Raw genomic sequence first — 25,988 nt, 5'->3', positions numbered from 1 at the left:
GTTGCCTGAAAAACTGACAATCTATATAACTCACTAATTAACTAATAACAGACACAGACTTGGGCCTTCGAGAATTGTGGCATCGAATAGATACTAAAAATGACATCCAATTTTGTAATATCAATAACATAAAGAATGTGAAGGGAATTATGTTTTATGACATCACAAAGCTCTATAAATAATGTCATGCAGAGTTCTGATTTAAATCTCAGCCTGTTCTATGATGCCATAAAGCCCTGCTGGGTTTTATGACATCATAGAACAGGTTGGCTAAGGTGGCTGAGGTTTGCACTCTATACTGCGGCTCTGTTGGTCAGGCTAACAGGGAACAGTTCCTTGCGTCTGTCTTTCTGTGATGTTAGAAATCACACACACACACACACACACACACACACACACACACACACACACACACACACACACACACACACACACACACACACACACACACACACACACACAGAATTAGGCTAACACTTCTTTAACAAGAAACACAGGATCAAAAAATGTGCGTTAAAAAACATTTTTATTTTGTCAGAGACCAAAAACAGCCTCAGAGTCTACATGCAGAATATTAACATGTCAAACACATTCTAGTCACATTTAAAGTCACGGCAGCAACGCTCAACAACAAGGGGTGGGGCTGACCTATGACCCACAGACGCAGACGTTGAGGTCACACATGAATTATGGCAGAAAAGTTGATTTGATTTCCAGGTAATTAGCTACAATCTATGGAAGCACTCCACAGTGATGACGCTTTAATCTGACATCCAATCAGAAGCTGTTGTGATTCTGCAGTATTTTGAGGTGATGGAATGTAATCAGTGACATCTTTTAATTGATTAAGTTCTGTTCTCACAGTCCTGGAAGCTGATAGTTAGTTTGTAGTTAGTTGTCACTAATTACCTGTTGACTTAGTTACCCAGAAAATAAGCCCAGCCCCTTTACTACAATGGCACGCCATGCCAGCTAGCTTAAAAATAAGCGTGTTCTTGAGTGAATAATGTTGTTGATCAGGTAAAAATCAGGCTGCTACCCAATGATTTCATTAACTAATTTCGAAACATTGCAGGTTTGATGCTTCATATCTGTGATCAAAATAACGTGAACCAATAAAACCGACTTCCTGTTGCGTTCACTCCAACAAATCCAATACAAATAGAATTTACGTCACTGTTCTCTAGTGTGAGACAGACAGATGTTACAGAAAAGTAAAAACTCAACTCAGACCAAAAGTCTCTGAAGCTAAAGTGTAGACCCAGAATACGTCAAAAATCAACAACAGAAGGTTTAAATTGTCACAAACACACTCAGTTGTGCTGATTCGGACCAAAAACAACTGAATGTGAGGTTTTTTTTTTATTATTTTATTTCATTGAATCAGATCTGATACTGTGTCAAAGTTTGACTACAGAGTCTAAATATTGTAATGCAGTAAATACTGCACTTTTAAAATTATTTTAATTATTTATTTATTTATTTTTTAACTTTTCACATTTTGATCAAAGGAATTTTCAGCCACACAGCAATTCAGTTAAGAAACAAGTTAAAGATGGTGATTTGGAAACACTTGAAACAATGATTATTAAAAGAAATGAAAAAGTATAAAAACAGGTGTTTGCAGAGTTACGTTTACCGACCTTTTCATTACACCACGCCCACCGTAAGGCTTCACTCACTCGAACACGTTCTCTGTACAATTTTAGAATGAATTTCAGTTCATTTCACTGTACGAGGTCTGTCAATAAAGTATAGGTCCTTTTTATTTTTTCAAAAACTATATGGATTTCATTCATATGTTTTTACGTCAGACATGCTTGAACCCTCGTGCGCATGCGTGAGTTTTTCCACGCCTGTCGGTGACGTCATTCGCCTGTGAGCACTCCTTGTGGGAGGAGTCGTCCAGCCCCTCGTCGGAATTCCTTTGTCTGAGAAGTTGCTGAGAGACTGGCGCTTTGTTTGATCAAAATTTTTTCTAAACTTGTGAGACACATCGAAATGGACACGGTTCGAAAAATTAAGCTGGTTTTCAGTGAAAATTTTAACGGCTGATGAGAGATTTTGAGGTGATACTGTCGCTTTAAGGACTTCCCACGGTGCGAGACGTCATGCAGCGCTCTCAGGCGCCGTCGTCGGCCTGTTTCAAGCTGAAAACCTCCACATTTCAGGCTCTATTGATCCAGGACGTCGTGAGAGAACAGAGAAGTTTCAGAAGAAGTCGGTTTCAGCATTTTATCCGGATATTCCACTGTTAAAGGAGATTTTTTTAATGAAAGACGTGCGGACGGATTGCAGTGTCGGCTCGCAGCCGCCGCGACGCTCCGCCACAGGAAAAACACCTCTGTTTGAAGCCTTAAGGACAAGTTGGAACATGTCCAGCTGTTAAACAATTTCTCATATACTCACTCCACTGAAAGCCATCAAAAGCCGCCTGGATTTTACAAATGGTTATCAACACGGAGGTGTTTTTCCTGTGCCGCCGCACCGCGTCAGCTGCGTCCCGACGCGCGGACCCGTCCGCACATCTTTCATTAAAAAAATCTCCTTTAACAGTGGAATATCCAGATAAAATGCTGAAACCGACTTCTTCTGAAACTTCTCTGTTCTCTCACGACGTCCTGGATCAATAGAGCCTGAAATGTGGAGGTTTTCAGCTTGAAACAGGCTGACGACGGCGCCTGGGAGCGCTGCACGACGTCTCGCACCGTGAAAAGTCCTTAAAGCGACAGTATCACCTGAAAATCTCTCATCAGCCGTTAAAATTTTCACTGAAAACCAGCTTAATTTTTCGAACCGTGTCCACTTCGATGTGTCTCACAGGTTTAGAAAAAATTTTGATCAAACAACGCGCCAGTCTCTCAGCAACTTCTCAGACAAAGGAATTCCGACGAGGGGCTGGACAACTCCTCCCACAAGGAGTGCTCACAGGCGAATGACATCACCGACAGGCGTGGAAAAACTCACGCATGCGCACGAGGGTTCAAGCATGTCTGACGTAAAAACATATGAATGAAATCCATATAGTTTTTGAAAAAAATAAAAAGGACCTATACTTTATTGACAGCCCTCGTAATTCATCATATTCGCTGTTGCTGTCCAATCACAAGCTGCTTATTAACCACAGCCTTTGTGACATCTGCAGTCAAATGACTTGAGTTCAAAGTCAGTGGTTTTCGTTACACCTGCTCCAACGTGTCATGTTACAGACTGACAAAGTCCCGCTGAACAAAAATATTAGCAGAGTTTTTGCACTTTCATTTATGCTAACATCATTTGGTGTGTAATTGTGCTAGCTTCCAGGCTAACTAGCCCATATTCACCATCACATTCATGCCCATGTCAATTCTGAGTCAACAATTTGCCGAATCAGCATGTTTATCACCTGGACTGAACCTGTGTATAAGCTTAGCTAGCTCACACGTAGTTAGTTTTATGCTAACTACACAAGCTAATGGGTCTGGTGTGTTGTCTTTAAGTAACATTAGGCAATAAAACTAAACCTCAGCTTCGTCCATCCCTCAGGACAAAATCTCTGTTGTCAGCTGCTCATGTGAATGCAACCGGTACCATGATGTGTGGAGCCCAGAGCTCCTCAACCGATGTCAAAGACCAAGTCCGGCCTCCCTGTGGTGGAACCTAATTTTCGCAGGTTGGTGCCACGATGCTGATTTCCAGGGTAAATGATGTTAGTTTGAAATGAATAATAATGACTCCTGTCAGATGGTGGAGATGTGATCGCCCGCTCTGTCTCTACGCAGTTTATCTTACAAAATACTGGACAGAACTGATGTAAATTTCTTTGAGACGTGATGCCACCTTAAATCTAATTTAAAGTCTTGTTAAAATCTCTTTGATATTGTGAAGTACATTTTTCAAGAACTGACCTTATGATGTCAAAAAGCTCTGTAAATATCCTGGCGATGATCAGATTTCTGACTTTAATTTGCATCCTTATGATGTCACAAAGTCCTACAGAACCCCTACTGTGTTAGTTAACTATTACTCCTGGTGTGAGTGCACACCTAGTTAATAAGTTGATCTAGTGACCCAAATGCTGCTGTTCAAACACAAACATGTTCCTGGTGAAGATGTCAGGAGCAGGGTCGTTTCATTATTTTCCAGAGCAGGAAACCTGACCAACAAATCGTTTCCTCATCAAAGCAAAAGTGTCTTCCTCTGCTGTCAGTGACGTCTGTGAGTGTTCTTGTTTTGTCCTCTGAAAACCAGGAGGTTCCTCCTCTGTCAGTCCAACACCATTTCCTGCCACCATCTTGCACCGCCGCCATAGACCCTCAGCGGCGCCGCCCTAGAGGAGGCGTCGATTCTGCCGGCTTTTAAAAAGTTCATACTACACCACAGTACACAGATTTCACGAATCATGCGATTATACAGCAACCCCAAGTTAAAAATTAACTTATTTCGAAACAAAGATGAACATAAAAAGCTTTCAAATACGACTGTAATAAATTATTTGCTTGTTAAAACACACTGAAACCTTCATGTGGAATTTTATATTAACATATTATTTAAAATAAAAACATTTGGTGATCAGCTGCAGATTAATAATAAAAATAAAAAAGAAGGTCAAATAATTATTTTTAATAAATAGCACATTCCAGAGGGGCAGATGTTACTGCATAAGCAAAAAATCTTTTATTAGGACGGTGAACATGTAATGATGGAAAGTGACAAGATTTTGTTGGTTCGGCTTCCGGCAGTTAAAAAGAAAAGAAAGAAAGAAAGAAAAAAGACTGTGTCACTGACGACCACAAATTCCAAAAGGCAAAATAAGGCCCCTGAAATAAACATCCTCTTCTTTCTTAATTTTTACATTTTTCCAGAAGTAATGAAAATTAAACCACACATTTAAAAAGGACATTCCCACGCTGTAAGAAAAAACTTATCAAAAAGGAGCGAGAAACACGGCTATACCATCCTGGAGTTAGTGTCCGAGGAAAAGTGTCCCAGGTTCTGTTTTTGACGACGACCTCTGTTGTTTTTTGGACATTTTCTGTGGAAGAAAGTAATTAATAATAAATAAATAAATGAATAATAAAAAAATAATTAAATAATAAGGTTGCATCACGTCCATGAAAAAAACAAACATTCTCCATCTTTCCATATCATTAATTTAATGTTTCATCAACATATTTTAGCTGAAGAAATAATAAATAAATAAATAAACAGATTCAGGTATGAAATGTTTCATATTTTCACCCTCACTGTAAGTTTAATCACACAAACAAGGTGAGGGAAGCCACCAAGACACCAACATACAGAAATTTGTTCCACTCATCTTCACAGTAGAGTGAAAGAAAAAGACTTTCCTAAACACAAGGCAGAAAATCTTTCATGTGCACGAGTCCTGCCTGGATTCTTAAATTTGCAGTTACACCTGAGATCCTTCCCACTGTAGCCAAGTGCTTGCTCACAGGGGGTCGTTTTGACCGTTGGGGTTTTTCATAATTATTGTATGGCCTTGCCTTACAATATAAAGCACCTTGGGGCAACTGTTTGTTGTGATTTGGCGCTATATAAAAAAAAAGTTGATTGATTGATTGATTGATCAGAACGAATACAACAAATTATTTCCTTTCTTATTTGGAATTGTGACCAAAATAGCTTTGCTCAGTCACTGAAAGTAGCACATTTGGCTAGTTAGCATGTAGCTGGAATTGAGGTTTATAATTCTTCTCTTGGTTGTTCATCAAATTTCATGAGGCAGCTACCAATTTAATGATTTCATGGCATAATTTAACTGTGGCCGGGTTTTTTTGAGTTGTCCCTGTGTCTTTTTGTCCTCGTCGTCTGTGTGTCCTGTCACCTGTTGCTGGGCTGCCTGAGTCTGTGACTGCGTTCTTGGATGTGTGAGTAGGCGTCTCCCTTCTGTGTCATGTGTGAGTGTGTGTGGATGCGCAAGCGTGTTTTGGTGTATATCTGTGTGTGTGTGTGTGTGTGTGTGTGTGGTGCGTGTGGGCGTTTGTGTCTGGTTGCTGGCTGTCTGCGGTGCGTGTATGAGTGCAATCCTCAGCATGTCCCTCTGTCTCGTTTTTTTGTTCAATGGGCTACACACAGTTGTCATGGTCAGGCTAGACAGCTGGGCACGGCGTTTGACATCTCTTGGATGTTTGAGGATCCCTGCCCTCGAGATCATAGTTAGAATGGTCATGTATTCATTTTTATTTATGTTCCAGGATCTGTTTTATCTTTGTGATGTTTTCTGATAGATTTTACACCTGGTCTGTCTCATTTGTGTTGTTATTTCCATGTTTGCGTTTATTCAATTGCGTTGTTAGTCACTTGGGTATTCCTGCAGTCCTCACGTGCTATGTTCGTCCCGCTCCTGATCTTTCACCTCACCTGTCACTAATTTGTTAGTCAGTATTTAAGTCACACGCATTCGGTTCCTCACTGCCGGTCGACTCCTTCTGTTCGTTGTTCCTGTATCACGTTCTGTCATGCAACACCTGTGTTTTCGTCCAGCAGTAAGTGTTCATCTCCGGCTGGTTTTTTGTTTGTCCCCTTGTTTGTTTTGTTCCCATAACCTGCCACTTGGGATTGTTTGTCACCACTGAAGTATCACTGTCATGTTGGAGAATAAAACACCTTGATTTTGAAACCTTTTGTGTCCTGCTGCCTGCTTCCTGGGGTCCAGTCCTTGTGCTTTAGTGGTTCCTACCACAACAGTTTTTTTCTGTATTGATTTGTTGTACACGGACAACAAACCAGCCTCAGTTAGCAATTTTCACCATGTTTTTGGCATCAACTATTCAAACATTTGTTTTGAGTGAACTCTTTGGTGTGATTTATCAAATCAAATCAAATCAATTTTATTTATATAGCGCCAAATCACAACAAACAGTTGCCCCAAGGCGCTTTATATTGCAAGGCAAAAGCCATACAATAATTACGGAAAAACCCCAACGGTCAAAACGACCCCCTGTGAGCAAGCACTTGGCAACAGTGGGAAGGAAAAACTCCCTTTTAACAGGAAGAAACCTCCAGCAGAACCAGCCTCAGGGAGGGGCAGTCTTCTGCTGAGACTGGTTGGGGCTGAGGGAGAGAACCAGGAAAAAGACATGCTGTGGAGAGGAGCAGAGATCAATCACTAATGATTAAATGCAGAGTGGTGCATACAGAGCAAAAAGAGAAAGAAACACTCAGTGCATCATGGGAACCCCCCAGCAGTCTAAGTCTATAGCAGCATAACTAAGGGATGGTTCAGGGTCACCTGATCCAGCCCTAACTATAAGCTTTAGCAAAAAGGAAAGTTTTAAGCCTAATCTTAAAAGTAGAGAGGGTGTCTGTCTCCCTGATCTGAACTGGGAGCTGGTTCCACAGGAGAGGAGCCTGAAAGCTGAAGGCTCTGCCTCCCATTCTACTCTTACAAACCCTAGGAACTACAAGTAAGCCTGCAGTCTGAGAGCGAAGTAAGTACAATACAATAACAAGTACAATAACTTCAGTTTTATCTGAGTTTAAAAGCAGGAAATTAGAGGTCATCCATGTCTTTATGTCTGTAAGACAATCCTGCAGTTTAGCTAATTGGTGTGTGTCCTCTGGCTTCATGGATAGATAAAGCTGGGTATCATCTGACTATTAGAGAAAAAATTACTCATAACCATCCCAAAGATGTATCGTTATCTTTGGCTGCTTTCAGTGATGCCGGTATTTGGTTAGACTCTTTCTCTCCGATTGTTCTGTCTGAGTTATTTTCATTAGTTACTTCATCCAAACCATCAACATGTCTATTAGACCCCATTCCTGCTAGGCTGCTCAAGGAAGCCCTACCATTATTTAATGCTTCAATCTTAAATATGATCAATCTATCTTTGTTAGTTGGTTATGTACCACAGGCCTTTAAGGTGGCAGTAATTAAACCATTACTTAAAAAGCCATCACTTGACCCAGCTATCTTAGCTAATTATAGGCCAATCTCCAACCTTCCTTTTCTTTCAAAGATTCTTGAGAGGGTAGTTGTAAAACAGCTAACTGATCACCTGCAGAGGAATGGTCTATTTGAAGAGTTTCAGTCAGGTTTTAGAATTCATCATAGTACAGAAACAGCATTAGTGAAGGTTACAAATGATCTTCTTATGGCTTCGGACAGTGGACTTATCTCTGTGCTTGTTCTGTTGGACCTCAGTGCTGCTTTTGATACTGTTGACCATAAAATTTTATTACAGAGATTAGAGCATGTCATAGGTATTAAAGGCACTGCACTGCGGTGGTTTGAATCATATTTGTCTAATAGATTACAGTTTGTTCATGTAAATGGGGAATCTTCTTCACAGACTAAAGTTAATTATGGAGTTCCACAAGGTTCTGTGCTAGGACCAATTTTATTCACTTTATACATGCTTCCCTTAGGCAGTATTATTAGACGGTATTGCTTAAATTTTCATTGTTACGCAGATGATACCCAGCTTTATCTATCCATGAAGCCAGAGGATACACACCAATTAGCTAAACTGCAGGATTGTCTTACAGACATAAAGACATGGATGACCTCTAATTTCCTGCTTTTAAACTCAGATAAAACTGAAGTTATTGTACTTGGCCCCACAAATCTTAGAAGCATGGTGTCTAACCAGATCGTTACTCTGGATGGCATTTCCCTGATCTCTAGTAATACTGTGAGAAATCTTGGAGTCATTTTTGATCAGGATATGTCATTCAAAGCGCATATTAAACAAATATGTAGGACTGCCTTTTGGCATTTACGCAATATCTCTAAAATCAGAAAGGTCTTGTCTCAGAGTGATGCTGAAAAACTAATTCATGCATTTATTTCCTCTAGGCTGGACTATTGTAATTCATTATTATCAGGTTGTCCTAAAAGTTCCCTAAAAAGCCTTCAGTTGGTTCAGAATGCTGCAGCTAGAGTACTGACGGGGACTAGCAGGAGAGAGCATATCTCACCCGTGTTGGCCTCTCTTCATTGGCTTCCTGTTAATTCTAGAAAATTCTTCTTCTTACTTATAAGGTTTTGAATAATCAGGTCCCATCTTATCTTAGGGACCTCGTAGTACCATATTACCCCATTAGAGCGCTTCGCTCTCAGACTGCGGGCTTACTTGTAGTTCCTAGGGGTTGTAAGAGTAGAATGGGAGGCAGAGCCTTCAGCTTTCAGGCTCCTCTCCTGTGGAACCAGCTCCCAATTCAGATCGGGAGACAGATACCCTCTCTACTTTTAAGATTAGGCTTAAAACTTTCCTTTTCGCTAAGGCTTATAGTTAGGGCTGGATCGGGTGACCCTGGACCATCCCTTGGTTATGTTGCTTTAGACGTAGACTGTGGGGGGGGTTCCTGGTTCTGCTGGAGGTTTCTTCCTGTTAAAAGGGAGTTTTTCCTTCCCACTGTGGCCAAGTGCTTGCTCATAGGGGGTCGTTTTGACCGTTGGGGTTTTTCATAATTATTGTATGGCCTTGCCTTACAATATGGAGCGCCTTGGGGCAACTGTTTGTTGTGATTTGGCGCTATATAAGAAAAAAGTTGATTGATTGATTGATCTGTGTAACAATGAAAATTTAAGCAATGCCGGAAACATGTATAAAGTGAATAAAATTGGTCCTAGCACAGAACCTTGTGGAACTCCATAATTAACCTTAGTCTGTGAAGAAGATTCCCCATTTACATGAACAAATTGTAATCTATTAGATAAATATGATTCAAACCACCGCAGCGCAGTGCCTTTAATACCTATGGCATGCTCTAATCTCTGTAATAAAATCTTATGGTCAACATTTATGTTCCACCTTTCTGTGCATGAAAACTCATTACATTACTGGAGCACCTATGATTAAAATGTAGCATGCTAGGATTCACATGTAGCATGCGCAGGTATTAAATGCAGCACATTGGGATTAAAATGTAGCACGCTAGGATTAAAACATACCATGGTAGGATTAAAATGTAGCAAAAGGACAATGTGCTATTTAAAACTTGCTGGGATTAATCATTACCATACTGGGATTAAAAAGTAGCATAGAAGGATGGTAGGATTAAAACTCTTTCAACATCCATGACATTTCACCAGTGCCTTACCTTGTGATGCACATCACCACAGCAACAATAATGGCGATTTGCACGGCACCGATTATGGCGGCAATGAGGACGTAGTGCAGCTTCTGTCCACTAGGGACAACATAGAGTATGTTGAAGTCCTGTGGCTCGTCACACTGAGTCCCTTTGTAGCCGGCGTCACATCTGTTTGCCACAAACACAACCAGAGTGTAAATGTCACGTTCTTCTTCATGGCTACACAGTGTTGTACATGGCTGTGATAAAAACAGTTCTCTTGAACACACTGAACTCTCCACTCCGCTGAGCTTGACGGACTCACTGAAGTTCCACCTATGTTTTCATTTACTCATTTTCTGCCGCTTGTCCGGGTGACACAAGTTATTTACACTTCCATGATATTTTGTGGGAACAGAAATGAGACGGTGAAAATGACACATTCAGATGTTTAACTGGCTGATCAGAAGGTGCCATTAACCTGAAAAAACTGAGCGATTAATGGCTCAAACTTCAGTGGCTTCACTTCATCAGCCCTGGTTCCATGAGTTTACCCATTAACCTTACAGCCAGTGGGTTCACACCTGATCCAGATGTTTCTCTGCATAACTGCCCACAGAACAAAAACATTTAAAACATTCTAATTGGTGGCTCTATAGGCAGTGGTGGGAACAGCTAACCAAAAAGTTAGCTTCAATAACCACTAATCTGCGAACTGAAAAGTTAACTTTGATAAGGCTGAACTGATAAACCGCAAATAACTAACTAACAAACTAACAGTGTTGCCACAGTTACTTTGAAAAATCCAATTACTGATTATTGATTACTCCTTGAAAAAGTAACTTAGTTACTTTACTGATTACTCAATTGTAAAAGTAACTAAGTTAGATTACTAGTTACTTTTTAGTTACTTTCCCCAGCTGCCAACAACAACCCTCTGCCACCTCAACATGACAACGATACTTCGTTTTGCCAAAACTCACTTTATAGTCACCCTTTCTTGACTTCAACGAAAATAAATACTTGTTTTATAAAAAGTAAAATAAAGACCTCTTTCTTGACCTCATATTTAACTGTTGACAGCACTGTAACAGTAAAACTTTCTAACCTACATTGTTTATAAATGTAACTATTATATTCTTTCTAACATTTTTCTAACATTTAAATTCTCTCTAAACATTTTACTTCTCGAAATTATTATTATTATAAGTAGTATTAGTAGTTGTAGCAAAAAAGGCTTCAAAACTGGACCTTTAATCTAGGGGTGTTGTGGGGGGGGGGCACATCCTTGCCCCACGCCCCCATTCCATTTGGATTCGCCCCTGCTTTGGCGTTTGAACACAAAGAATGGATAACATTTATTTATGCAGAAAACATGACCAGATTTACAGGTAAGAAAGTTTTATTGTGTTTTCACATCATGTGGTCCTCAGAAAGAGAGTTTAGGTGCATTTGAGTGGAAAATAGTGTTAGTTGTTGACGCGTCGCAGAGGATCAGCTGTTTTTAACGAGCAGATACGGAGCGGCTCAGCTCAGAATTCTAAATAAAGGAGAATAAAAGCATGAAAATGTCTTTGTAAAGCTCAGTGCAGGTGTGCTGTTGTCACCGCGCTTTAAGAGGTGACGACGAGACATAGCTGCTGCAGAAAACCGTGGATGAAAAGCTCGCAGCTCGCTTAAAGTGGGCAGTTCAGTCGAACCCCGACCCCCTGACCACGGACCAAGTTTAATGCTGCTATCGACCCACAATACAAAAATAATAGTAACGCACAGTGACTTGGAGAAGTAATTTTAATCTGATTACTGATTTGGAAAGATTATCGCGTTAGATTACTCGTTACTAAAAAAAGTGGTTAGATTAGAGTAACGCGTGGCATCACTGCAAACTAACTAAATAAATAAATAAAATTAGTGGAAGTTACAGCTAACTGCTAATTTTTAGAACTGTCGGCTACTAATAGGCCAGTTTTGAGTTTAAGCACCACTATGGTCTTCTGAATAAAATCCATAGCGATCACAAACCCAAAAACAAAGAACGAGCCAGAGCATCTATCTGTCTTATGTAGTCAGACGGCTGTGAGCTCAGTCCTCCTCCAGTAGAAGAGAGCAGAGCGGGCCGGCTGCTGTTGCCTCAAACAAACAAACAAACAAACAAACAAACAAACAACAACAACAACAACAAAAAGACTCATTTACTTTCAACATGCAAAAAGAGAGTGTGGAGGAGACATGAAACACAACACACTTTTCACTCATGATTTTACTCATAAACAACTCATTCTGGACAGTTAATCAATATTAATGTTACCTCTGTCATTTTTACAAAGTGAAAATATTGCAAATATCTTTTAAAGTAATGTGCTAATTCTGAAGGTTTGAACTTTAAAAGACACACTTGCCAAAAGGCATTATGGGAAAATGAATCTCCTTCACTGGTTGGTTGAATGGTAAATGGTAAATGGACTGCATTTATATAGTGTTTTTCCATCTGCATCATACGGTCAAAGCGCTTTACACATCAATGCCTCACATTCACCCCGATGTCAGGCTGCTGCCATGCAAGGCGCCCACTACACACCGGCAGTGTGGGGATTAAGGACCTTGCCCAAGGGCCCTTAGTGATTTTCCGGTCAGGCTGGGATTTGAACCGAGGATCCTCTGGTCTCAAATGTTTAACCACTAGACCATCACCTCCCCTATGTGGGTTGGTTGGTTTACTTATTTGTAAAAACCAACACACAAGTTACTGTAACGTGTGTGTTGGTTTTTACAAATAAATGTGTATTTGTAAATATGTCTTTTTGGTACATGTGTCTGTTAAAACCTCAAACATTCAGAATTCAGCACATTCCTTTAAAAGATATGTCATATGTGCAATATTTTCACTTTATAATAATGACAGAGGGACCGTTAATATCGATAAACTGTCCAGAATTACTTGTTTATGAGTAAAACCATGAATGAAAAGTGTGTTGCATTTCATGTCTCCTCTACACTGTCTTTTTGCATGTTGAAAGTAAATGACTGTTTTTTTTTCCCTTTGGGGCAACATCAGCCAGTCAGCTCCGCTCTCTTCTGCTGGGGGAGGACTAAGCTCACAGCCGTCTGACCATTGCAAAACATGCAAAAGGTGTCTGACTAAAGCCATGGTCACAACCCGCCGTACTTGCACGTGCGTGCAGTCTACTTGCAAAAACGCGGGCTAAATTTGGAGATCTGTACATCCTAAGTACTGCCTCAGTATGAATTTAGGAGCACGCAGACACACGCAGACACGCCGTACAGGTTTTAGTGCATGCAGAAATTTCGCTGCGGTCAGGCTGCGGATTCACCAGCAGTACAGATGACGCACGTTGTGAGTACTGCCTCAGTACGGATTCAAAGCGGCACATTTTCATTCAATTACTATTGAATTAACTAAATCCGTACGTAGGCAGTACGGATTACGGCACTCACCACATACTATGGAGGCCAACAGACTTGCATGCACAACGCAGCTTCTCACTTGAACTTGGACTTTATTTCCAAACGTCAGCAACACAGACCCTCCACAGCTTCAGTCTGTTAACTAGCTGTAACTTTTCAAGGCAAATAAACACTCGTACAACTGACCACTGCAGGCTGGACATGCTCATGCATCGCCAACGCCGAAAAACACCTGCCGCTCTGGTCACGCTCATAAAAAAGAAAAGCGACCCCACACACACACACACACACACACACTGCTTTATTGTCAACTGTCTTTATCGTTACACTCCTAGAGACATGCGTTGAACGTACTCCCTCCCTCCTCTTGCTACTGCCTCCGTACGTTTTCACAAAAACGTAGTGGCCGTGGCATCCGCAGAAAACGTACGGCGAAAAAAAAAACGCACGGTGAGTTGTGACCGGGGCTTAATATGTCTAATTTTGACCGTTAAGTTTTATCCACTTTGCCAGCAAAAAAAAAAAAGTTAGGGGAGTGAAAGTTACCAGAAATAAATTTAGCGGAAGCTAAATGGTCCGCTGATGGTTTTCAAAATTAGCTGAAAAGTTAATCCGCTAACAAAAAGGTTAGCTTCACTAATTAGCGGTTAGCGGATTAGCGGAACTGTGCCCACCATTGTTTATAAGTATCTAAATGTGACACGATGTACACTCAACAAAAATATAAACGCAACACTTTTGGTTTTGCTCCCATTTTGTATGAGATGAACTGAAAGATCTAAAACTTTTTCCACATACACAATATCACCATTTCCCTCAAATATTGTTCACAAACCAGTCTAAATCTGTGATAGTGAGCACTTCTCCTTTGCTGAGATAATCCATCCCACCTCACAGGTGTGCCATACCAAGATGCTGATTAGACATCATGATTAGTGCACAGCTGTGCCTTAGACTGCCCACAATAAAAGGCCACTCTGAAAGGTGCAGTTTTATCACACAGCACAATGCCACAGATGTCGCAAGATTTGAGGGAGCGTGCAATTGGCATGCTGACAGCAGGAATGTCAACCAGAGCTGTTGCTCGTGTATTGAATGTTCATGTCTCTACCATAAGCCGTCTCCAAAGGTGTTTCAGAGAATTTGGCAGTACATCCAACCAGCCTCACAACCGCAGACCACGTGTAACCACACCAGCCCAGGACCTCCACATCCAGCATGTTCACCTCCAAGATCGTCTGAGACCAGCCACTCGGACAGCTGCTGAAACAATCGGTTTGCATAACCAAAGAATTTCTGCACAAACTGTCAGAAACCATCTCAGGGAAGCTCTTCTGCATGCTCATCGTCCTCATCGGGGTCTCGACCTGACTCCAGTTCGTCGTTGTATCCGACTTGAGTGGGCAAATGCTCACATTCTCTGGTGTTTGGCACGTTGGAGAGGTGTTCGCGTCATGGATGATGCAAAGGAGATGTGTTGCACTACATGAGGCAAATGGTGGTCACACCAGATACTGACTGGTATCCCCCCCAATGAAACAAAACTGCACCTTTCAGAGTGGCCTTTTATTGTGGGCACTCTAAGGCACACCTGTGCACTAATCATGGTGTCTAATCAGCATCTTGGTATGGCACACCTGTGAGGTGGGATGGATTATCTCAGCAAAGGAGAAGTGCTCACTATCACAGATTTAGACTGGTTTGTGAACAATATTTGAGGGAAATGGTGATATTGTGTATGTGGAAAAAGTTTTAGATCTTTGAGTTCATCTCATACAAAATGGGAGCAAAACCAAAAGTGTTGCGTTTATATTTTTGTTGAGTATATGTGTGTCTGTTAGGCATGTGATGGACCTAGCCTCTCACCCAATGCATGCTGGGAAAGGCTCAGCGTTATCTTGTAAAATATATCTTGTATATATCTTGTATAACTTGAAAATACTGTACTGCTCAAAAACTTAACACTGAAAACACATCAGATCTCAATTGGGGGGGGGGGGGGGGGGGGGTCATTTTAGATATCTTTCCTGATATAGGCTGGGTAACGTGTTAGGAACGAAAGGATGGCACATCTTATGATGGAAATGAAAACTGTCAATCTACAGAGGGCTGAATTCAAAGACGTCCTGACAATCAAAGAGAAAATATGATGTGTCAGTCTTATCCAATCTGCCAAAATTTCAATGTAGCAATTCAAAATGGTACTCAGTAGATGGTTTGGCTCCCACGTGCTTGTATATATGCCTGACAATGTCGGGGCATGATTCTAATGAGATGACAGATGTGTCCTGGAGGATCTCCTCCCAGATCACTTGGCTCCTGGACAGTCTGAGGTGCAACCTGGCAGTGTTGGATGGACCAAAACATAATGCCCGAGAGGTGTTCTATTGGATTTAGTCCAGATGAGTGTGGGGGCAGTCAATGGTATCAATTCCTTCATCCTCCAGGAACTGCCTGCATACTCTTGCCACATGAGTTCGGGCATTATTGTGCACCAGGAGGAACCCAGCACCCACTGCACGAGTGTACGATCTGATAGTGGGTCCAAGGATTTCATCCCGATACCTAATAACAGTCAGGGTGCGGTTGTCTAGCCTGTAGAGGTCTGCGTGTCCATCCAGGGAGATGCCGCCCCAGACCATCACTGACCCACCACCAAACCAGTCAAGCTGAATGATGTTGCAGACAGCATAATGTTCTCCATGGTGTCTCCAGACCCTTTTATGTTTGTCACATGTGCTCAGGTTGAACCTGCTCTTATCTGTGAAAAGCACAGGGCACCTGTCAATTCTGGTGTTCTTTGTCAAATGGCATTGGAGCTCCACGGTGCCAGCCAGTGAGCACAGGGCCCACTACAGGACATCAGGCCCTCAGGCTACCCTCATGAAGTCTGTTTCTAGTTGTCTGGTGAGACACGTTCACACCACTGGACTGCTGGAGGTCATTTGCAGGACTCTAGCAGTGCTCATCCTGTTCCTCCTTGCACACAGGAGCAGATATCAGCACTGCTGCTGGGTTGGCTCTCACTGCGGTATTGTATCACTTCCTGTTCCGGAGCACAGCGGTGTTTTTCTGTATCTGTTAGCTGTTTAATCTGTGCAGTTAGATTGATCTAGTTAGCTAGATTACGATTTGTTTCCCAGTGTAATCTTTACATGCCTTAACTAAAGCACTCCTTCTGCTGAATCACCTCTAAATTATTTACACATTATTCACTTTGCGTGTTTTTAGGAATCCGCTAGCTTAGCATAGCTACTAGCTCTTAGCCGATTTAGCATGGCGGCTTCTCCTGTCTCTCCCGCACTTTTCTGCTCTGGGTGTGAAATGTTTAGTTATTCCTCGGCCTCCTTTAGCAGTAATGGTACTTGTAATAAGTGTAGCTTATTCGTAGCTTTGGATGCCAGGCTGGGCGAATTGGAGACTCGGCTCCGCACCGTGGAAAATTCTACAGCTAGCCAGGCCAAGGTAGCTTAGCCGCCGTTAGTTCCCCCCTGGCAGATCCCGAGCAGCCGGGAAAGCAGGCCGACTGGGTGACTGTGAGGAGGAAGCGTAGCCCTAAACAGAAGCCCTGTGTACACCGCCAACCCGTTCACATCTCTAACCGTTTTTCCCCACTCGACGACACACCCGCCGAGGATCAAACTCTGGTTATTGGCGACTCTGTTTTGAGAAATGTGAAGTTAGCGACACCAGCAACCATAGTCAATTGTCTTCCGGGGGCCAGAGCAGGCGACATTGAAGGAAATTTGAAACTGCTGGCTAAGGCTAAGCGTAAATTTGGTAAGATTGTAATTCACGTCGGCAGTAATGACACCCGGCCAATCGGAGGTCACTAAAATTAACATTAAATCGGTGTGTAACTTTGCAAAAACAATGTCGGACTCTGTAGTTTTCTCTGGGCCCCTCCCCAATCGGACCGGGAGTGACATGTTTAGCCGCATGTTCTCCTTGAATTGCTGGCTGTCTGAGTGGTGTCCAAAAAATGAGGTGGGCTTCATAGATAATTGGCAAAGCTTCTGGGGAAAACCTGGTCTTGTTAGGAGAGACGGCATCCATCCCACGTTGGATGGAGCAGCTCTCATTTCTAGAAATCTGGCCAATTTTCTTAAATCCTCCAAACTGTGACTATCCAGGGTTGGGACCAGGAAGCAGAGTTGTAGTCTTACACACCTCTCTGCAGCTTCTCTCCCCCTGCCATCCCCTCATTACCCCATCCCCGTAGAGACGGTGCCTGCTCCCAGACTACCAATAACCAGCAAAAATCTATTTAAGCATAAAAATTCAAAAAGAAAAAATAAAATAGCACCTTCAACTGCACCACAGACTAAAACAGTTAAATGTGGTCTATTAAACATTAGGTCTCTCTCTTCTAAGTCCCTGTTGGTAAATGATATAATAATTGATCAACATATTGATTTATTCTGCCTTACAGAAACCTGGTTACAGCAGGATGAATATGTTAGTTTAAATGAGTCAACACCCCCGAGTCACACTAACTGTCAGAATGCTCGTAGCACGGGCCGGGGCGGAGGATTAGCAGCAATCTTCCATTCCAGCTTATTAATTAATCAAAAACCCAGACAGAGCTTTAATTCATTTGAAAGCTTGTCTCTTAGTCTTGTCCATCCAAATTGGAAGTCCCAAAAACCAGTTTTATTTGTTATTATCTATCGTCCACCTGGTCGTTACTGTGAGTTTCTCTGTGAATTTTCAGACCTTTTGTCTGACTTAGTGCTTAGCTCAGATAAGATAATTATAGTGGGCGATTTTAACATCCACACAGATGCTGAGAATGACAGCCTCAACACTGCATTTAATCTATTATTAGACTCTATTGGCTTTGCTCAAAAAGTAAATGAGTCCACCCACCACTTTAATCATATCTTAGATCTTGTTCTGACTTATGGTATGGAAATAGAAGACTTAACAGTATTCCCTGAAAACTCCCTGCTGTCTGATCATTTCTTAATAACATTTACATTTACTCTGATGGACTACCCAGCAGTGGGGAATAAGTTTCATTACACTAGAAGTCTTTCAGAAAGCGCTGTAACTAGGTTTAAGGATATGATTCCTTCTTTATGTTCTCTAATGCCATATACCAACACAGTGCAGAGTAGCTACCTAAACTCTGTAAGGGAGATAGAGTATCTCATCAATAGTTTTACATCCTCATTGAAGACAACTTTGGATGCTGTAGCTCCTCTGAAAAAGAGAGCTTTAAATCAGAAGTGTCTGACTCCGTGGTATAACTCACAAACTCGTAGCTTAAAGCAGATAACCCGTAAGTTGGAGAGGAAATGGCGTCTCACTAATTTAGAAGATCTTCACTTAGCCTGGAAAAAGAGTCTGTTGCTCTATAAAAAAGCCCTCCGTAAAGCTAGGACATCTTTCTACTCATCACTAATTGAAGAAAATAAGAACAACCCCAGGTTTCTTTTCAGCACTGTAGCCAGGCTGACAAAGAGTCAGAGCTCTATTGAGCTGAGTATTCCATTAACTTTAACTAGTAATGACTTCATGACTTTCTTTGCTAACAAAATTTTAACTATTAGAGAAAAAATTACTCATAACCATCCCAAGGACGTATCGTTATCTTTGGCTGCTTTCAGTGATGCCGGTATTTGGTTAGACTCTTTCTCTCTGATTGTTCTGTCTGAGTTATTTTCATTAGTTACTTCATCCAAACCATCAACATGTTTATTAGACCCCATTCCTACCAGGCTGCTCAAGGAAGCCCTACCATTATTTAATGCTTCGATCTTAAATATGATCAATCTATCTTTGTTAGTTGGCTATGTACCACAGGCTTTTAAGGTGGCAGTAATTAAACCATTACTTAAAAAGCCATCACTTGACCCAGCTATCTTAGCTAATTATAGGCCAATCTCCAACCTTCCTTTTCTCTCAAAAATTCTTGAAAGGGTAGTTGTAAAACAGCTAACTGATCATCTGCAGAGGAATGGTCTATTTGAAGAGTTTCAGTCAGGTTTTAGAATTCATCATAGTACAGAAACAGCATTAGTGAAGGTTACAAATGATCTTCTTATGGCCTCGGACAGTGGACTCATCTCTGTGCTTGTTCTGTTAGACCTCAGTGCTGCTTTTGATACTGTTGACCATAAAATTTTATTACAGAGATTAGAGCATGCCATAGGTATTAAAGGCACTGCGCTGCGGTGGTTTGAATCATATTTGTCTAATAGATTACAATTTGTTCATGTAAATGGGGAATCTTCTTCACAGACTAAACTTAATTATGGAGTTCCACAAGGTTCTGTGCTAGGACCAATTTTATTCACTTTATACATGCTTCCCTTAGGCAGTATTATTAGACGGTATTGCTTAAATTTTCATTGTTACGCAGATGATACCCAGCTTTATCTATCCATGAAGCCAGAGGACACACACCAATTAGCTAAACTGCAGGATTGTCTTACAGACATAAAGACATGGATGACCTCTAATTTCCTGCTTTTAAACTCAGATAAAACTGAAGTTATTGTACTTGGCCCCACAAATCTTAGAAACATGGTGTCTAACCAGATCCTTACTCTGGATGGCATTACCCTGACCTCTAGTAATACTGTGAGAAATCTTGGAGTCATTTTTGATCAGGATATGTCATTCAAAGCGCATATTAAACAAATATGTAGGACTGCTTTTTTGCATTTACGCAATATCTCTAAAATCAGAAAGGTCTTGTCTCAGAGTGATGCTGAAAAACTAATTCATGCATTTATTTCCTCTAGGCTAGACTATTGTAATTCATTATTATCAGGTTGTCCTAAAAGTTCCCTAAAAAGCCTTCAGTTAATTCAAAATGCTGCAGCTAGAGTACTGACGGGGACTAGAAGGAGAGAGCATATCTCACCCATATTGGCCTCTCTTCATTGGCTTCCTGTTAATTCTAGAATAGAATTTAAAATTCTTCTTCTTACTTATAAGGTTTTGAATAATCAGGTCCCATCTTATCTTAGGGACCTCGTAGTACCATATCACCCCAATAGAGCGCTTCGCTCTCAGACTGCAGGCTTACTTGTAGTTCCTAGGGTTTGTAAGAGTAGAATGGGAGGCAGAGCCTTCAGCTTTCAGGCTCCTCTCCTGTGGAACCAGCTCCCAATTCAGATCAGGGAGACAGACACCCTCTCTACTTTTAAGATTAGGCTTAAAACTTTCCTTTTTGCTAAAGCTTATAGTTAGGGCTGGATCAGGTGACCCTGAACCATCCCTTAGTTATGCTGCTATAGACGTAGACTGCTGGGGGGTTCCCATGATGCACTGTTTCTTTCTCTTTTTGCTCTGTATGCACCACTCTGCATTTAATCATTAGTGATCGATCTCTGCTCCCCTCCACAGCATGTCTTTTTCCTGGTTCTCTCCCTCAGCCCCAACCAGTCCCAGCAGAAGACTGCCCCTCCCTGAGCCTGGTTCTGCTGGAGGTTTCTTCCTGTTAAAAGGGAGTTTTTCCTTCCCACTGTAGCCAAGTGCTTGCTCACAGGGGGTCGTTTTGACCGTTGGGGTTTTACATAATTATTGTATGGCCTTGCCTTACAATATAAAGCGCCTTGGGGCAACTGTTTGTTGTGATTTGGCGCTATATAAAAAAAATTGATTGATTGATTGATTAAGGACCTTCTACAGTCCTGTCCAGCTCTCCAAGAGTAACTGTCTCCTGGAATCTCCTCAATGCTCTTGAGACTGTGCTGAGAAACACTGGCAGTGGAGGAGTTGGACTACCTGTGCAACCTCTGTAGGGTCCACCAAAGCAGTTGAAACTGATTAACAACCCCCTCTGCTACTTAACTGACCAGACCAATATCCCAGAAATTAATCTGACATGATGCTATACCAGCATGGGTTTTTGGTACGGATGAACCAGACAGTCACCTGGGGCGTCATGGGATGCAGTAGATGCGGCACCGTGGGCGCGAGCACTATAAGAACTGCATGTTTTTCTGAATTGTGTGAAAAGGCTAATAAAAACAACTGATACAAATCAGTTATGTGGTCACCCAGGTGAATTGGTTTAGTCTTGACTTCAGGTTGTGATTGGAGGGAAATCTGGTCAAAGCCATCAGGTGCCCAATTTAGGAAAAAAAGAAGAGGAAAAATGAGCAAACGATAAAGGTATGTAACTGGGTTCACTCTGTATGATTGATGTTACAACACCAATTATCATTAGACTTCTTGCTATGATGCTTGCTAAGTTGGCATATTTATACAACAATAATTTGGTCTTAACAAACATAAGATCAAATTTCACCATAAAATTGTACTTTTTATGTTATTACATATTTTACACACTGCTAAATGGCATAAACTGGATTTTTTTCAGAGAGATGCACTAATAATAATAATAATAATTGTACATTATTTATGAGATATTATGAGGTAAATTGTCTGAAGTTAAAATAATTCTTTAACTAGTGCAACCATAAATTTCTGTTATTTTTTGGGTGGATAGTTTATTGGAGAAATCTCAAATATTAAAGTATTAATGTGTGTAAAATTAACACATGCTTCAATCGAAGAATGACTCATACTCGCAACAAAACTATAAGTTCAGTTATTGTTTATATCCATCATTTGGGTTAATGATGGGGCCTGTAATTAGCCAATGGAATTTTCATATCTGTAGGTAGTTTCAAAGACAAACATTACTGTTTGCTACAACTGTATTTTGTGACAAAGCATAGTTTAACCAGTCATAACTAAAAGTGTGCACAGCATCGAATTCGAGGCAGTAACCAAGGAGTTAACTGTTCCTCCCTGAAAGACAGATTAATATAGCATCTAATGACAGATAATTAGCATGTAAAGGCATGTTTACATGAATTTGCAATTCATGGATGTTTTGTGTAAGAGTTGTGTTACAGTCTTTTGATATCAATTTCAATTGCAATTTCAGGGACACGTCTAAAATATTAAAAAATAATAACGAAATAATAAAAATGGCTGTTTGTGCAAAATTTTGTGGGTGTTGTTTTTTGTGGGGGGGGGGGGGCGCTCGGAGGTAGGGTCCCTTTATTGAGAGAGTGAGCGAAAAATGCATTATATGAGGTCTGTCAATAAAGTATCGTATCTTTTTATTTTTTTCAAAAACTATATGGATTTATGTTTTCACGTCAGACATGCTTGAACCCTCGTGCACATGCGTGAGTTTTTCCACGCCTGTCGGTGACGTCATTCGCCTGTGAGCACGCCTTGTGGAAGGAGTGGTCCCGCCCCCTCGTCGGATATTCATTCTCAGCAAACAGCTGAGCTACTGCCGCTTTGTTCCATGAAAGTTTTTTCAGGAGCTCTGCCAGACAACCAGCTGGAAACCATTTCGAAGATTCAGTTGTTTTTCGGGGAAAATTTTACGGGCTTCACAGAGATTAAGGCCGTCCTTAAAGCTACAGCTTTAAGGACGGCCCACAATGGCGCATGGTGCGCCGCGCTCTGAGCTGCGACGACGAGGCAGAAAACGCCAGATCATTTCTAAGCTGATGGCTCTGTGGATACGAGACCGTCATGTGCACTTTCTCTGGTTATCACAAGAGCTGGACATGAGCCATTTTCTGGCAGATTTCACTTTTAACAAGAGATTTTGTCATGGAAAGCCGCGCGGAGGCTTCGCACATAAAGACCGATTCACTTTGGAAGTGAGACAACGGAACACCTCCATTTCGGCATGTCAGAGGACAAGTTTGGACATGTCCAGCTCTCCACAATTTCTTTGATACTTACTGAACTAGTAAGCATTGAAAGCCGAGATAGGCATGTCCCAACTTGTCCCATGACACGCCGAAACGGAGGTGTTCTTTGTCTCGCTCAAACAGCGAATCGGTCGTTACGCATGAAGCCTCCGCTCAGCTTTCCATGACAAAATCTCTTGTTAAAAGTGAAATCTGCCGGAAAATGGCTGATGTCCAGCTCTTGTGATAACCAGAGAAAGTGCACACGACGGTCTCGTATCCACAGAGCCATCAGCTTAGAAATGCTCTGGCGTTTTCTGCCTCGTCGTCGCAGCTCGGAGCGCGGCGCGCCGAGCGTCCTTACAGCCGTCCTTAAAGCTGTAGTAACAGTCCTTATTCTCTGTGAAGCCCGTAAAATTTTCACCGAAAGCCAGATAAATTTTTTAAATGGTTTCCAGGTGCCAGTCTCTAAAAATTCTGATGGAAAAAAAGTCCAAATCATTCCGCCATTTCCTGACAATGAAAATCCGACGAGGGGGCGGGACCACTCCTTCCACAAGGCGTGCTCACAGGCGAATGACGTCACCGACAAGCGTGGAAAAACTCACGCATGTGCACGAGGGTTCAAGCATGTCTGACGTAAAAACATATGAATGAAATCCATATAGTTTTTGAAAAAAAATAAAAATGTACGATACTTTATTGACAGACATCGTACAAAATCCATTATATACGGTGTTTATTACATGGAAAACAATACAAAAACTTTGGGATTTTTTTTTGTTTGGTGACTGCGAATATCTAGTTTATACGATGACAGTTTAGGTGAGTTTTACTGTACATGTGTCAGGATCTGGCCCTTTAGGGCCATCTGTTATTAATCCGCCTTGTGTCCTCGTCTATATTCTCTGCCTTCGGTATGTTTATCCATGTCTCGTCAGGTTTATGTTATCATTAGTTTTGTTTCTGTTATCCTGGTATTTGTCATTCATTTTCACTTAGTCACTTCAGTCCTAGTTTATTTCTGTTCATTTATGCTTTGGTCTACAGTTCGGTTTATCACATTTTTGGTATTTTGCTTTTGTCACAGGTATTGGTCATTATTTATCTCTGATTATGTTCCATTTATTATTTATCTGTTAAGTCCTTTTATTTATATCTTATAGTCACTGGCTGCCATTCTGTTCATTATTTAATCTTATAGTTTATGCTGTCATCTCACCATTGTTTATTACATTCACTTTTATATTTTGTTCCATCTCACTCCGGTTATAGTGCCATCTTCTTAGTTCTGTCAGGTCTGGTTTATATATGATTCTGTTTTAGCTCTGTTCATTGTTCTGTTTCTTTCACGCCCGCCCAAATATGTTCCCACTCCATATCACTGCACCAGACATTGTGTTTTTGTCTCACACTTTGTTTCTGTTTACTTTGTATTTTCACTCACTCCTGCTCTTGCACTTGCTCACGTGTCTTTGTTACTTTCATCACTCCACTGTGTTTTCCTGCCTTCAATCAATCAGTCAACTTTTTTCTTATATAGCGCCAAATCACAACAAACAGTTGCCCCACTTGCACTTACTTTTGTGTTCCCTGGTCACGCCCCCTTCCAGAACCTTCAGTGACACCTGTGTCTTGTTCCACTAATTACCTCACCAGTTATTTAAGCCCTCACAGTCTCACAGTCCCTTGCTCGATTGATGATTGCACTTTTCAATGATTTCACTTTCCAGCACTCATGACCTTGCCTTCTTTTGCCCTGAATTCAGCCTGCCGGTATTTGACCTTGTTTTGTCCGTGACCACGATTTTGTCTCAGCCTTTGATTGCCACCACACTGTGTATTGTGACCTCAGCCTGTTTTTTTTGACCAAGCCTCAGCCTCGTGTCTGTCTGTACCTTTGCTCCGCTGCTGGACCTTCTGTGAACGAACCCCTGCCTGTTTCAACGATTAAACCTAATTCAAACCGCATCTGCTGTGAGTTTGCATTTGTGTCCACCCTGTTTGTGCCCCGCCTTGACAACATGGGACTGAACAATAAATTTACCTCTCAAAGCTTTGATGATGATGTCGTCTTCCATCCCACATGGCTGACTTTAATACCCCAAATTATTCTTCTGTTCGGATCTGAAGGGAATCTGTACGAGGTCTGTGAGAAAAGTATCCAACCTTTTTATTTTATGCAAAAAATATATGGATTTGATTCACATGTTTTTACGTCAGCCAAGCTTGAACCTTCGTGCGCATGCGTGAGTTTTTCCACGCCTGTCGGTTGCGTCATTCGCCTGTGGGCAGGCTTTGAGTGAGCACTGGTCCACCCCTCTCGTCGTTGTTTCATTGCAAGGAAATGGCGGAATGATTTGGGCTTTTTTTCCATCAGAATTTTTTCAGAAACTGTTAGAGACAGGCAGCTGGAAACCATTTGAAAAATTTATCTGGCTTTCGGTGAAAATTTTACAGGCTTCACAGAGAATAAGGAGTGTTACTACAGCTTTAAGGACTGCCCACAATGGCACATGGTGCGCCGCGCTCTGAGCCGCCATCGAGAGGCAGAAACCACCACATCATTTCTAAACGGATCGCTGTGTGGAGCCGGGATCGTCGTGTGCAATTTCTGTGGTTATCACAAGAGCTGGACATCAGCCATTTTCCGGCAGATTTCACTTTTAACAAGAGATTTAGTCATGGAAAGCCGCGCAGAGGCTTCGCACGTCACGACCGATTCGCTGATGAAGCGAGACAAAGGAACACCTCCGTTTTGGAGTGTTGAAGGACAAGTTGGGACATGCCCAGCTCTCCACAATTTCTCTTATACTCACTCGACTGGTAAGCACTGAAAGCCAAGATAGGCTTGTCCCA

At 41.5% G+C, this 25,988-nt stretch overlaps 1 protein-coding gene across 1 annotated transcript in view; it reads right to left on the bottom strand.

Annotated features, from left to right (window-relative positions):
* Positions 1-4,109: 4,109 nt before the first annotated feature.
* The window catches only part of tmeff1a (transmembrane protein with EGF-like and two follistatin-like domains 1a), a 154,712-nt gene continuing 132,833 nt past the window's right edge, over positions 4,110-25,988 (bottom strand). The window contains exons 9-10 of the mRNA XM_034183154.1: positions 10,051-10,212; positions 4,110-5,014 (exon numbers count right to left, since the gene is read on the bottom strand). Coding sequence (XP_034039045.1) covers positions 4,930-5,014; positions 10,051-10,212 — 247 coding nt within the window. The 3' untranslated portion in view covers positions 4,110-4,929. The remainder of the gene's footprint in view (positions 5,015-10,050; positions 10,213-25,988) is intronic.

The sequence above is a fragment of the Thalassophryne amazonica genome, chromosome 12 (assembly GCF_902500255.1).
Source record: "Thalassophryne amazonica chromosome 12, fThaAma1.1, whole genome shotgun sequence".
Taxonomy (NCBI): domain Eukaryota; kingdom Metazoa; phylum Chordata; class Actinopteri; order Batrachoidiformes; family Batrachoididae; genus Thalassophryne; species Thalassophryne amazonica.
The sequence above is the reverse complement of the archived record's forward strand: the minus strand, read 5'-3'. Positions and strand labels throughout refer to the sequence as shown.